We start from the raw sequence: 14,787 nt of genomic DNA on the forward strand, positions 1-14,787 counted from the left end.
GTTTTGTCTTTTTGGCGCACGAGAAACAATAGTCACTGTATGTTAATACATATGACAATAAATCAAATCAATCCACCTTGTTTTGTTTATACTTGTAGTTAAAAGACAAGGTAACGTGTCAGTCAGCTAGTGGATGCATACTGAGAGATTTCACCTACCCACGTTTTGTTTTGACTCCATTAACATTCTTATCTCTGGGCTGGAGGTGTCCAGCACCAAGACTGAAATGCATAGACTTGAGGTGACTATCCAGAGTCGAGTGCTCTATTGCTAAATATGCCAACTGCTTGATCAATCGATTTTGAAGATCCCATGGCACTATCCACAGAGCAAGGTCTGCCCAGTATTCTTCTATCAGTCAATTGCACTAAAAACCTAGCAAAGCAGCTAGTATTGGTTGCAGGAATTTCATTTAACAGAGTGGGGAACTCATGAACCTTGCATGCAATTCACTGTATTGAAAAGCAGAATTAACTCCATTTAGCAAGGTGAAACTGCAGCTTGATAAATCGGGGACAAAGTTGGTTTATTTGGGGGGGGGGGGGGGGGGGGGGGGGTAATACGCTTGACAAATCACAGAATTATTTGGAAATATGCTGGAATTATTGCCCTTGGGTCAAATTCAAAAGAACGAATAGCAGCAAAATAACGGTAAATATCTGGAGAGCTAGAGCAGGCTGGTGTAACCCAAGGGGCAAATGCAATCCACTTGCACAGAGGCTGCAGACTGTGGAGTTCTGGGGTCTCCAATTCCAGAGCAGTGAACCTCCATTTGAATAGAGAACCTGCAATCAGAGTGGATATTCCCAAATGTTTTACCTGTTTTCATATAGCTTGCAATAGGGTGCTAATTTTTGCTAAGCTAATCTAAAGGGGAGGCTGTGTTCTTATTTTAAATAAGAAAAAATACATTTTTTTAAAGTGTACGCAGTAAACGATTCATTTTGCTTCCTTTTTCAGGATTCTGACTTCAGTTTAACTGTGAACACCTTGCCCAGATCCACCGGTTCACCACCCAACAACCTGCAGAATGCTGCCAGCAATGATGTATGTACTGCCTGATCCGCAGCCTCATTTACACATCCTTTTTAATTATGCGCTGGTACAGCGCTTTAGAAAGCGTAGCTACTTCAAGAGCTGTTTCCCAAGCACTCCTTACCTTTGCGTGCACACACAAATAAACCTGCAGGTTCCTTGCATTGCCTAAGAGCATTCCTATAGTTAGTGGTTCCAAGATACCGTAGAGCTAAGAGGCAATTTTAGCAATGCAAGTGAGGACCAGGATATCTGTGACATGCACCATAAAATGGCCTGTCGTTTACAAAAGTTCATTTTGCCCCATAATTTTTAATGGTTCGTACTCATTTCATCCTCCTGGCATAGACGGTGAGAGACACTATCCATTGTCAATCTGACACACACACTAGAATGTTTCATCTTTGATCTTTTGACTTTGTTCTGTAGTATAAGAATATGATCCAGGAGCAGAAGATGACCATTCAGCCCCTTAAGCCTGCTTGCCAGCTGGCCATCTATCTTGTTTCCACTTTTCCTGCTTGCCTTCCTGATCCCTTGATTCCCAGACAGCAAAAATCCATCTATCTTGGCCTTTAATATATTCAGCACGGGAGCATCCACAAACCTGAATTCCAAAAATTCACAGATCTCACTGGCTGAAGGAATTTCTCAGCTTAGTCTCAACCGATTTGGCACCTTTTACCTTGAGGCTGTGCCCCCATGTTCTCCATTCCTCAGTCAGGGAAAACAATGCCTATCAATCCTGTCAAACCCCTTCAGAACCCTAAGTTTGAATGACGTTGCCTAGTATTGACCCTGTCTTGCAAACCCTCATGCTTCCTGGCTTGCTTCCTCCTCCCACCAGCCCTCTTCCGAATCCTTGCTCACAACAAGGATTTAAGTGGGGAGCAAGAGGATGGTAGTGAGTGAGAAGATTGGGTTTGGGAAGAGTTGGGCAGGAGCTAGGGAGGCAGTACGTGGAAGAATCTAGGAGGGAAGTGACACATTGGGAAGCAGCGAGCAGGGGGTTTGGAGAGGAAGGGAAGGGAGCAAGGTGTGGGGAGGGTTGGTGAGCCAGAAGTAAGAGTAAGTTACTAATAGTTAATTTAAGAGTTGGAGAATTTTCAGGCCAGTGATCTCATTGTTCTGCTGCAGCTGATTTTGTGGAATTCTTTAAAGAAGATTGATCCCAAAGACATTGGATGTGTTAAAACTAGGACTTTTCAAGGGAGTTTGTGAGAAGTTTTGGATTTATGTTGCTGATCTTCAAATAATAATGCTAAGGTTCCTGTGAGATTATCTCTCGGGACATTTTTAAACAGAGCATACTCCTAAATATTACCTCTTCTCAATTGAATCTTGTATACATTGTGAGAGCCAGTTTATTTTAAAAATCTATGCATTGTGAATTAAACTAGTTCGCCATTTTTAATCTTAACAGTGGAATACTAGTTTCCCCAAAAACTACCTTGACTAGTCATTCTCCCTCTTGCGATTCTGTTCTCTCTCCATTATAATACTATCTCCCCAGTTCCCAGATGTAGTTCCACACCACCACCCCACCCGCACGCCCTTCAATATTTATTAAATTTATCGGGGCACTATCTGTGTCTCTGACCATCGCGCTCCAGCTCGGAGCTAACCTCTTTCCAAACTCAGAGACACTTTTTATCTCTGCCTCCTTGTTTGTTGACGTGAAGAAATGAATGTTCTATTTTCCTTGCTCTTCGTTGCAGTTTTAAGTAGATGCTCAACAAACTGAAAAAATAAGTTGCCCTTTCCACGTTTTTTTTATCTCTTTAAAAGGCAAGATTCCTTAGCTCTTTGGCTTCAACTTGGCAGCTCCAATCCTTGACTTGGAACATGGCTAACAATTTTTCTTCTCTCACATCACAAAAGTACAAACTACAATACAAAAATGAACATGCACCCCTCGTGTTCGGTACTGCTGTGGTTCTTGTACTGTAGGTACAACCCAGATTTTGTGACTTCAGAAGCCACTATGGTAAATTTAAAATTGAATCCTGTAAATCTAGTCACTTGTGGACTTGCGTGTTACCGTCCCAATAGCTAGACTTGATGTTTTCTCCCTTTTCCATGCCTATGGTAATGTGTTTGAAAGATATTGGGCGGAATTCTCTGGCCATGCCGGTCTGAAAATCGGAAATCCCCACCCGACCATCAATGGTATTTCACATTCTCCACAACCCGCCCGCTAAATTCCAGTGGCAGCTGGAATGGGAGAATTCTGGTCGATGTCTATAGTTTTTTTCTGCTTCTACTGATGGTACACGTCCTTGCATTACCTTGACGTTGGTGCCCATGACAAAGTGAGTTCTACACATTGATGGAAAAAATTACTGGAAACATCGAACACGGGTGGAACTTGTTTATCACTTCACTTCAAATTAGCCAACACGTAGCAGATGAGGATTCTGAAGGCTCCCGATGTCCTCGCACTGTTCTTAGCAATATAGTTCCTTAAGCAAATTATCTGACCCTTGATAGCTAGTTTAGAAACCACTGGGAACTGAAATATTTCTCTTCCTGAAGAAGCTGCCTTTTGAGGGGTGTTTGTAGAGCCACCAATTTCATTCCAGTACTTTGCCAAATAATCACACAGTTCTTCCAAGTTGGGACTTGATGGCATTTCCATCCCCCCCCCCCCCAACCACATAGTGTGGAGCGCAAACCTATCCTTACTTGCCACCAGTATGTACTCTGCAGCAGGAGCCTTGCCTGTTTCTTCACCACCCCATCCCAAACCCAAACATACTGAGCATTGTAGTAATGCTAATAGTGGGCACATGCTGGCCTAGTCGCCTTTATATGCTAATTTACTAACTTGGCCATTGCAGGCAACTGTTCTTTAAGTACATGCATATTTATGGGGAGGTGGTGGTAATTGAAAGCTGTTGTCAGTAATGGTGACCATGAAATTATTGTCGATTGTTGTAACACCCCGCCCAGTTCATTCACACCCTTTAGGGAAATCTGCCACCTTCACCCAGTTTCTCAGAGGAAAGCCAGAAGAAAAGCCCAAAGACAGAATGGAGCTGCATAGTACCTGGTCACAAGAGGAGGTAGAGTTCAAAAAGATCTGTGCAACAAATTGAACCAAAATTGCTTCAACTTTTTGAAAAGACTTTAGGGTTACAGAAATAGGACAGTAAGTATCTCTGTTTTTGCAATGGGGAGGTTGAAATCAGTCAGGGATGTGGGCAGCAAAAACTAACCTGATTGATTACACTGCTGAATCTGGCTCACTTTTTTACCTGGTGATGGATTAATTGCTCCACAAAACTGCAGGATTAACAATTTGGCTGCCAGCAATGGGGAGGATTTCCATATAAATTGTCGGGAAGCTGCCACAGGTTTTTTCCAATCTCCTGGAATCCAAACACAAAATAAACTGCATTGTAAAAGCAGCTATAATCTCTTCAGAAGAACTGCCCATGATTTTGCCACTTTCTTCTCTAGATCCTGCTGTACAGCTGTCAGCAAACTGAGCTGGCATCTTTGAATGACCAAAGTGTGGCTTTCGAGATGTTAAACTGGTGGATTTACTGTCCGGTTAAATGCTTAGTGCTGCCCTTTCTGATGTAAATACTGGGTCTGTAGGGGTCCAGACAGGCAGGCTTTCAGAAATCCCAGATTAATTGCAGTGTCTGCAGTAAGTACGTGCATTTGTTCTTGTGAGCCCACTTAAGTGGGAGTCTATTGTGAGAATTGCGCTGGGCACAATGGACTAATCTGGCCAGTATATTTTGATCCGCAGTCAGACTACCTTTACATTGGATGCAGGCCACCAGTCCCTAAATTCAGAAAGATGTGTTCCTGGCAAATGAAAAGAGGCTGGTAAAGAATTCAGTGGATGTAGTCTTAACGTGTGTCACAAATTTGTGTGATGCAAACCTGTGCAAGTAATTTTTCATGGATGACCATTGATTTGAAGACCTTATTCCTACTTTACACACAGCCTTTTTGTCATTTTGTCTGAAATTTTTCTTCTGCCCCCATCTGTTTCCCCACCTAAGGCACCTAACCTTGGTCTGCAAATTCATTTATATGCTGATCGACCAAGTGTCTATTCGTCAGCCTAGATAGTGAGTGTAGGCCGGCTGTTTGACTGCATGGGATGTCAGTCAGCTCATTGTTCTATCAGGAATGGGGCGTTGATGTTTCTTATGTTGTCCTTCCCAGGTGCCTTTAGCTGTCCCACTGCCAGTCCCCACCATTGAGACCCCACCACAGGATAGTGCGATGGCTCCTGTATCTCTTCCCAGCAATGAGTTGACTCTTAAGGTAGGATTTCTGATTCACTGTTGACAAGAAAGGCAAGCAGATCTACTGGGCCAAGTCACTGGTGAGCAACTCTCTCAAGTAACTGAAGAGGGATTCAGGTCTGTGCCTAGAATCTCACATCCCATTAATTTTTTGTCTTTTGGCATTTGCTTGGTCTACAGGAATCCCAGCAGAACAACAGTGTACTCTTTTAATGTTTACTCAGTTACTAGTTAAACATGTACAGAAGCATTTGCATCTGCATTTCTACTTGCAGAGAAACTCCCAATGCAGAGTTAATCTGCAGTCCCAAGTATGGAGTGCACACACTCTTAGTCATGAAGACACAGCTCTTAGATTTAAAGAACACATTGTAGAACTGAGTTTTAGCAACTTCTTTCACCACCCTCAACCTCCATAGCTAAGTGTGCACAAAGGTAGGGCTTGTGTTAAACAGATCTGTCAAATGGGCTTAAGTTCCCTACTGCAATAGAACCATCCCTATTAGGATTTGAATTTGCTTTAAAGGTGAGTGAGAAGAATCCCAACCCCTAATGACAGGTTCCTTCAGTGGGCTTAATTGTCAAGTGCTGAGGAATGCTGTGAATCCATCTGAGTATTTTCAGGTCTGCATGCGAACAGGTAGGTTGGTTCCTTGCTGTTGATGACTAATTATATTGTTTGGAGCCACCTTGATATGGAGGTTCTTCCTGGAAACGTGGTCAGGAGTCATTGCAAAACAATTTAATGAGTAGCGTTTGAGCCCGTACTAGGCAGACAGGTGCTCGGGAGTTTTAATAGCCTGGTATAATCAGTGCATTTTGCTGCCAGCACTGGAGGCTGTTGGTGCCATTTTCCTGATGCCAACATGGGCTTTAATGGTGAGTGGGTCTATAGCACTGTTGTGCCCTTCGGAAATCCAAATCATGGCAGACAACAAGCCCTGGAGGGGTGAGCATGCATCTTTATGCCTGGTCTTCAGGTAATGTATCTGAGCTGCGATTGTCTAGTGGGTGTTGCCTTTGCAGTGGTGTGGGGCAGGCTAGTAATGCTAGCTGTCGTGATGTTCTGAGATCAAAATGAACCAGCTCACCAATCTAGTATCCTGTGATGAGAGATCTGCCAGTACTGAAGTTGATCATAGTACGTGATAGCCATTCCAGTTGTTCCTTTTGGACGTTCATGCATAAACAAGTGTTTCAGTCGGCTCAGATGGTTTTCATGTTCGTTCCTCAGTGCAGACAGGATTAACCTAGAATATAATCCACATTTTAGAGTTTTACAACTTGGACTTTGAGCTCATCTCACCTGACTGGTCCCATTCTCTGAAAGTTGACCTTCCTTCAAACCTTACTAAAAATATTTTCTTTCCAAATGGTTATCTATTTCTTTTTTAAAAAGCTCTTGAAAATTCTGCTTGTCCCAGTATGGTACACCATATGCTTACAAAACCTTTTCTCAAAAACACAATTCTTCTTCCCTCTTCCATTGTTCTTAAGATCTTAATTTTTGCCTTTCAATAAATAATGCTAATTAGTGGAAGTGGGTTTCCCTTGTTTATCCTTTTGAAAGCCCATAATAGCTTTGAACGATTAGGAGCTCTCACATCCTTGGTACACCACCTGAAGTGTGGTGTGGTGGGATTGAAATTGAGGCTGCGCTGTTTGACTTGATATTTTATTTGTTGTTGTCATGTGTATGCGTACAGTGAAAAGTATTCTTGTGCACTACATAGAGTGTATCATTCGTGGAATACAAAGGGTAGAAAGAAAGAGAGGGTGCAGAATTTGGTGTTGCAATCATATTTAGGGTGCAGAGAATGATCAATTTAATAAAAGGTAGATCCATTCAAAAATCTGATGGTAGCAGGGAAGAAGCTGTTCTTGAGTTGATTGGTTCGTGGTCTCAGACTTTTGGGTCTTTGTCCCGACAGAAGAAGGTGGAAGAGAGCATCTGCTTGGGGCCCTTGATTATGCTGGCTGCTTTTCCGAGGCAATGGGAAGTGTAAACGGAGTCAATGGAAAGGAGACTGGTTTGTGTGATGGACTGGGCTTCATTCGTGATCCTTTATAGTTTCTGGTGGTCTTGGTCAGAGCCGGAGTTGTATCAAGTCGTGATGCATCCTGATAGGATGCTTTTTGTGGTGCATCTGTAAAAATTGGTGAGAATCGTAGTGCACCTACTGAATTTCCATAGCCTCCTGAGAAAGTAGAAGCATTAGTGGGCTTTCTTAACTACTCTTTACTGTTGCTTATTACAGATGCTTGTGGGCTCCCCTTGGATAAGTTGGCTTTCTAAGTGCATATGTGTTCCCAACCTCACACTTCTCTTTTTTTATGGTCCCTAAAATCTTGCCCACTACCAGTGTTAGACTGACGGGGCTATATTGTAACCTAATTTACCCCTTTATCCATACTTTAACAGCGATTATAATTGTGTAACCCTTTGTGACCTCCAAATCCTGTGGCACAATTCCCACATTTGATTCATTGTCAAAGGTTCTGCTATTTTCTCTGCTTTCCTGCAACATTCTAGGATGTAATTTGTCAGGACCTTGCTGCCTTTCCCACCATAAGCGCTACAATTTTATTTGTAGTTACTCTGCTCCTCTGCCACATTTCTGTGCAAATCAAGGTAAAGTACTCATGCAGTACTTGCCCAGCCTGATTAATATTTCTTTTCCCTATCTGATTTACCCTACACTTTTATGTTATGACTGGTAAACATAACAACATTTCCTCTGTTGCCGCACGTATCTGTTCATGCCCTCTCGACCTTTCGCTCTACTTTTTTTCAATGTTCTGCTAGCTTGATTGTTATTTGCCACATCTCTCCAATTAGGTCAAATTTAATTTTTAATTTCTCTGCTCAAGTCAAAGAACTCCAGAATTTGCTGTACTAACTTTTCTCCCAGTGTGCCAGTTATGCTCTGTCTTAAAGATTTTCCATTTTGTCCACTGTCTTGCATTGTTGAATGGTTGATATTTGGTCCTTGTTTCATAGAATCCCTATGGTACAGAAGGAGACCATTTGGTCCATCAAGTATGTACTGACCACAATCCCACAGAGGCTATTCCTATACTCCACACATTTACCCTGCTAATACCCCTGACACCCGGGTCAATTGAGCATGGCCAATTAACCTAACTCGCACATCTTTGAACTGTAGGTGGAAACCAGAGCGCCCAGAGGAAACCCACACAGATGGATATGCAAGCTCAACACAGTGATCGGAGGCTGAATTGAACCTGGGTCCCTGGCACTGGGAGGTAGCAGTGCTTAACCCACTGTGCTACCATTCTGCCCTGGTAGTGGCTTCATCCTAGGCATTATTTCCCTGCCCAAGATAGACATACACAATTTTACAACCGACTAGCTGTATTTGTTTAAAATGAATAAATTTCCTGACTGTTCAATGAAAGGTATCCTTTTGAATAACTTTTTAAGTCTTTTTAGCTGCAGCTCAGCTGAATATGGTTTTCTATGTTTAATGTATCAGGAGACTAGTGATGGCTCTGTAGCCTGATTTAGCCACTTTATTTGGTTTTTGGGATGTGGATGTCATTGATAAGGTCAAAATGTATTACCCGTGCAAAAGTGCTGGTGAACCACTGAGTCCATTTGGCATCCACATTGTGCAATTGAGTGGCTTGCTGGGTCACTTCTGATGGCAGTTGTGTTCTAGCTTTAACAGTGCAGGTACACAGTGCCTGTTTTTGCTTCATGCTCTCTTTCCTCCTCAGATGGAGTCTGCTCGCAAAGCGTGGGAGAAATCGCCAAGTGTCACTGAAAAAGATGTTTCTGCAAGTGTGACAAATGCCGATCTGACTGAAATGACTGATGACTATCATTCTTTCGTCAACTCAATACCCGTGGCCTCTGTGGCACCATCTGCTACCCTCTCAGGTTCAGTGTCTCAGTGATTTGATCCAATGACTATGCTGTTCTCCCCCACCACCCCCCCATGCCACTCTGTCCACACACTTAACTCCCTCTCTCCTCTCCATCTACTTGTTCTCCCACTCTGTCTCCTGCGCGCGCTCTCTCTCTTGCTCTCTGCTCTTCACCTGCACTTTTCACACCACCATCTTTAATTGTCATCGTAATTTTGAGTTTTTTATTCTTGCTTTTTCTGATTATGCTTTGATTTGTCTTCTGTCATTTCTGCTGTTTAACCATCTACTTTTCTCAAACACTTTAACAACTTTCTTCTGGGTCTTTTTAAGCATGCTTGCTGATCAACCCTCCATTTTACTCTTTCAGTGCTCTTAAATATAACTTATTTTAAAGATGTGTCCATTCTTTGGTTCAATCTTGAAGGATAAAAGGAATGAAGTTTGGTATTTGTATTGCACTTTTTATACGGTTCCAGGAGATCCCAGAGCTTGTTTCAAAAGTATTTAATTGGTTGTTGTGCAGTCATTGACATGGTGTTGAGAACACTGTTGCAAGAATGTTATAATGACCATAAAATCCATTTTATTGGCATTGGCAGTTGGAGAGAGCTACCCTCTTTGAAACAGAACCATGTTTATGCCCACTTGGGTTACCATCTAATGCGAAAGTCAGTACCATGGACAGTACAGCACTTCCTCGGTTCTGTGTTGGAGTGTTCATCGCGATACGAGGGTCACAGTGAGAGAGCAGAGCTATCAATCACAGAGCATTCAGAGTCCAACCTGAACACAATCTCCTCAAATGATCACACATGCAGTTTTCCACCATATATCTCACCATTTTTCTGCCATGCTAGTGGCCACCTCCACTGTCACCCTCTGACTGCAAGACCAACAAAGCCCAGGAATGCACTTTTGAGTTGTTTTGATCTGCAGTGCATTTCCTGAAAGGTTGGTGGAAGCAAATTCAATAGCAACACAATTCATAATTAGCTGTAAGGTATCACTTTTTAACCTGTGAATGTGGAGGAAGAACAGGGAGTTGAGATTAATTGGATAACTACCAATCAGCTGGCACATTTGTGATGAGCTGAATGGCGGCCTCTGCTGTATAATGCTGAGATTCCCTGTCTAGATGGCCCCGTTGGTCACGAGTGATTCCCTGTCTAGATGGCCCCGTTAATTACTGGGCAAAAATATTTGGCAAAGTCAGTGGGAGACTCTGGGACATCCTAGAACAGTATAGAAAATGCAATACAAATGCCAAACTTTTCTATTATGGGCACTTAATACTGTTTTTTAAAACAAAGTCAACAGCAAAGTAATTTCAGTTTTGGTAGGATCAGATGTTAACACAGCATCATGATTATACTATATAATGACACCATGTAGCAGCACCATCTGCTGGTTCAAAACCATCCAAAACAGCACAGTTTGGACTTTGTTCACAAAGCTTCTCGAAATAGGGAAGGGAAGTTATGTTGTCAGGTGGGTAATATAAATTGCCTCAATTCTGAAGAGCATACTGCCACAACCATCATTTGAATTTCATTCCACAAGCAAAGTAATTGCATCTGTTGGGCTGAAGTGTGCTTGAATTGAGCCTGAGGGCTTTTTTTTTTGGAAGCTTTGACATTGCTTTTAGTGTTTTGCATCTCTCTCTTCATGGCCTCCCACACTGACAGAATTTAATGTGCTTGTGTTCTCACCAATCTAAAAACATGAGGTATTACTTTGGAAACCACAACTCATCAATATTTCTCCCCTTCAGCAGCACCAAGTGGCCAGATACCTCCGTGCTACATGGAAAGTCATTTCTATGGTAGCCAGCCTCGTGGGATGCCTCCCTCCATCTCCCAGCATCAGGCGTTCCAGTCTGGACTCTCTCGGGTAAGATCAGGAATGGAACAGCTGTAGTTATGGGGGATTTCAATCTGCATATTGATTGGTCGACCCATGTTGGACACGATGGGCTCGAGGAGAAGTTCTTGGAATGCTGCCGGGATAGTTTCCTGGAACAGTGTGTGTTGGAGCCGACGAGGGAGCGAGCTATCTTGGATCTGGTGCTATGTAATGAGGCGGGTAGAATTAGGGAACTTGTGGTGAAGGATCCTCTTCGGGAGAGTGATCATTGTATGGTGGAGTTTCTGGTGCAGTTGGAGGAGGAGAAAGTGGGTTCCCGGACACGCGTCCTTTGTTTGAACAGACGGGAGTACGGTAGGATGAGAGAAGAATTGGCGAATGTGGACTGGGGGAGCGCGTTGGAAGGTAGGCCTGCTGAGGAGCAGTGGAGGATCTTTAAGGAGATCTTTCTTGGTGCTCAGCGGAAATTTATTCCGATGGTCAAAAAGGACTGTAGGAGGAGAGGTAATAAGCCGTGGATAACAAAGGAGGTGAAGGAAAGTGTTAAATTAAAAGCGGAGGCGTTTAGAGTAGCTAAGAGTAGTGGGCGAGAAGAGGATTGGGAGAGGTTTAAATGTCAACAAAGATTGACAAAGAAGTTGATAAAGAAGGGTAGGAGAAACTATGAAGCTGGGCTAGCGCTTAATATAAAAAAGGATAGTAAGAGTTTTTATAAATATATAAAAAGGAAGAGGCTGGCTAGGGTGAACGTTGGTCCCTTAGAGGATGAGAAGGGGGACTTAGTGGTAGGGGATGGGGATATGGCGGAGGTCTTGAATAACTTTTTTGTTTCGGTCTTCACGGAGGAGGACGTGAATAATTTGCCGGATGTTAGAGATGGAAAGGTGGTAGGACTGGAGGGTCTTAATGACATTACTGTTACTAGAGAGGTGGTGCTCGACAGACTGGAGGGGCTGATTGTGGACAAGTCCCCAGGACCGGATGGAATGCATCCAAGGGTCCTGAAAGAAATGGCGGAGGTGATAGTGGATGCCTTGGTGGTTATTTTCCAGACGTCGCTGGATTCCGGGGAAGTGCTGGAAGATTGGAAAACGGCTAATGTTACGCCGTTGTTTAAGAAGGGTGCCAGGCAAAAGGCGGGGAATTATAGGCCTGTTAGTTTAACGTCTGTTGTAGGTAAAATGTTAGAATCCGTCATCAAGGAGGAAATAGCGAGGCATCTTGAGGGGAATTGCTTGATAGAGCAGACGCAGCACGGTTTCCTTAAAGGGAAGTCGTGTCTGACAAATTTACTGGAGTTCTATGAGGATGTGTCTAGGGCGGTGGATACAGGAGAGCCGGTGGATGTGGTCTTTCTGGATTTTCAGAAGGCGTTTGACAAGGTACCTCACAAGAGGTTATTACAGAAGGTCAGGGGGCATGGAGTTGGGGGTAGGGTGTTAGCGTGGATAGAGGACTGGTTGTCAAATAGGAGGCAGAGTGTGGGGGTCAATGGGTGCTATTCGGATTGGCGGATGGTGACTAGTGGAGTGCCCCAGGGGTCGGTGCTGGGGCCCCAGCTATTTACCATTTATATAGATGATCTGGAGGAGGGAACCGTGTAGGGTGTCGAAATTTGCTGATGACACCAAAATTGGTGGAAAGGCAAATTGTGCGGAGGGTGTGGAGAGTCTACAGAAGGATCTAGATAGGCTGGGCGAATGGGCCAGGAAATGGCAAATGGAATTTAATGTTGGCAAGTGCGAGGTGGTCCACTTTGGAAGGAATGATGGTAGGAAGGATTATTACTTACGTGGAGAAAAACTGCAGCAGGCGACAGGGCAGAGGGACCTTGACGTCCTTGTGCATGAATCGCAAAAACCCAGCTTGCAGGTGCAGCAGGTGGTCAGGAAGGCGAATGGGATGCTGGCCTTCATCGTGAGGGGGATTGAATATAAAAGTAGGGAGGTCTTGCTGCGGCTGTATAGGGCATTGGTGAGGCCACAGCTGGAGTACTGTGTGCAGTTTTGGGCGCCGTACTTACGCAAGGATATTTTAGCCTTGGAGGGAGTGCAGAGGAGGTTTACTAGGCTGATGCTGGAGTTGAGGGGGTTGAGCTATGAGGAGAGGCTGAATAGATTAGGCTTGTACTCGTTAGAGTTTAGAAGAATGAGGGGAGATCTCATTGAGACATATAAGATGATGAATGGGATGGATAGGATAGAGGTGGAGAGACTCTTCCCGCTCAGAAAGGATAGTAAGACTAGGGGGCATAGCCTCAAGATAAAGGGGGGGCGGTTTAGAACAGAGTTGAGGAGGAACTTCTTCACTCAAAGGGTGGCGAATCCCTGGAATTCTCTGCCCGTTGAAGTGGTGGAGGCTGCCTCGCTAAATATTTTTAAGACGCGGGTTGATGGGTTTTTGATGAGAGAGGGGATTAAGGGTTATGGGGAGAGGGCGGGAATGTGGAACTGAGCCACGACAGATCAGCCATGATCTTATTGAATGGTGGGGCAGGCTCAAAGGGCTAGTTGGCCTACTCCTGCTCCTATTTCTTATGTTCTTCGTAATCCTCCATCATGCAGAGAGAATTGTCTTGATACCTTGGGGGCAGGTTTCAGCTTTCTCTTGGAACCACTGCTGCTTTTGCAATCAGAAGAAAAGACTTGTAATTCTGCAGCTTCTTTCACGTGCTTCAGAGCTTTACAGCTAATGAAATACCTTTTGAAGTCTTAGCACAGTTCCTGCATTAGAAATGTAGCTATCAGTTTGTGAACTGCAAGGCTCTGACACAGCAGCAATGTGCTAACTGCAATGATAAGAAGCCAAGTTAAAACTCACCCTGGAGAGCTCCTCCAACCTCTTTACAATAGTGGCATCAGAGTGTGGTGTTGCAACCCATTCACCGGGTCTTGAAACCACACCCTTGTGATTCAGGTGGAATTGCCAACAACTGAGCCATAGTTTGGTGCACTCACTCCTTGTGTGCAGGTCTTAGTGTTGAACTTTCCAGAACTGTTGAGAGGCTGGAGTGTCTCTGCATCTTGGACAAACACCGTTAAAATGGGTTTCAGTGTGGAGGGCAGTGCAACTGAAGTTGGTTATGTGGTGTCTCTCTTTAAAACAGTACAGCAGAAGTAAGGAACCAGTGGAAACTGTGTGAGATCATGCCAGAGGGTGGAGTCCTCAGGCAGAATCATCGGACGGTCATTTGGCAAACATGTAAGGACTGGAGCTGCTGCTCCAGGGCAGCCCAGAGCCGCAGCTCCTGTACCTGAGATTCACTTTTCAATAAACCCTTTTTTGTTTCCAACAAAATCTCAACTTTCCAGGTGATGCCGTAACAATCTCAACATAACTGTCAACATCAGCACTTGTCAGCAAAGGGTCACTGGACGGTGATTTGGAGTAAGCACCACCGTTGATTTTCCTGTGACTAGCTCATGGACTTACGAGGCCAGTTGTACTGATTTCTCCTAATTCATACAATCCTACAGTGCAAAAGGAGGCCATTCGGCCCATTGAGTCTGCACTGACCACAATCCCACCCAAGCCCTATCCCCATAACCTCATGCATTTACCCTGGCTAAATCCCCCTGACACTGAGGGCAATTTAGCATGGCCAACCCCTCTAATCTGCCCATCTTTGGAGTGCGGAAGGAAACCGGAACACCCGGAGGAAATCCGTGGAGACACTATGCGCACTCCATACAGACAGTGACCCAAGCCAGGAATCAAACCCAGGCCC

The 14,787-nt window shown here is 44.1% G+C and overlaps 1 protein-coding gene across 7 annotated transcripts in view; it reads left to right on the forward strand.

The window, feature by feature from the left end:
- The window catches only part of prrc2a (proline-rich coiled-coil 2A), a 127,018-nt gene that overhangs the window by 98,017 nt on the left and 14,214 nt on the right, over nt 1–14,787 (forward strand). For 4 of the 7 annotated variants that reach the window (XM_080196394.1, XM_080196397.1, XM_080196398.1 and 1 more), the window contains 4 exons: nt 961–1,047; nt 5,221–5,322; nt 9,045–9,207; nt 10,969–11,087. In XM_080196394.1, coding sequence (XP_080052520.1) covers nt 961–1,047; nt 5,221–5,322; nt 9,045–9,207; nt 10,969–11,087 — 471 coding nt within the window. The remainder of the gene's footprint in view (nt 1–960; nt 1,048–5,220; nt 5,323–9,044; nt 9,208–10,968; nt 11,088–14,787) is intronic. The other 3 variants (XM_080196396.1, XM_080196399.1, XM_080196400.1) reach the window with 3 other exon arrangements.

The sequence above is a fragment of the Carcharhinus amblyrhynchos genome, chromosome 9, assembly GCF_965287045.1.
Source record: "Carcharhinus amblyrhynchos chromosome 9, sCarAmb.v2.hapA, whole genome shotgun sequence".
Classification (NCBI taxonomy): Eukaryota; Metazoa; Chordata; class Chondrichthyes; order Carcharhiniformes; family Carcharhinidae; genus Carcharhinus; species Carcharhinus amblyrhynchos.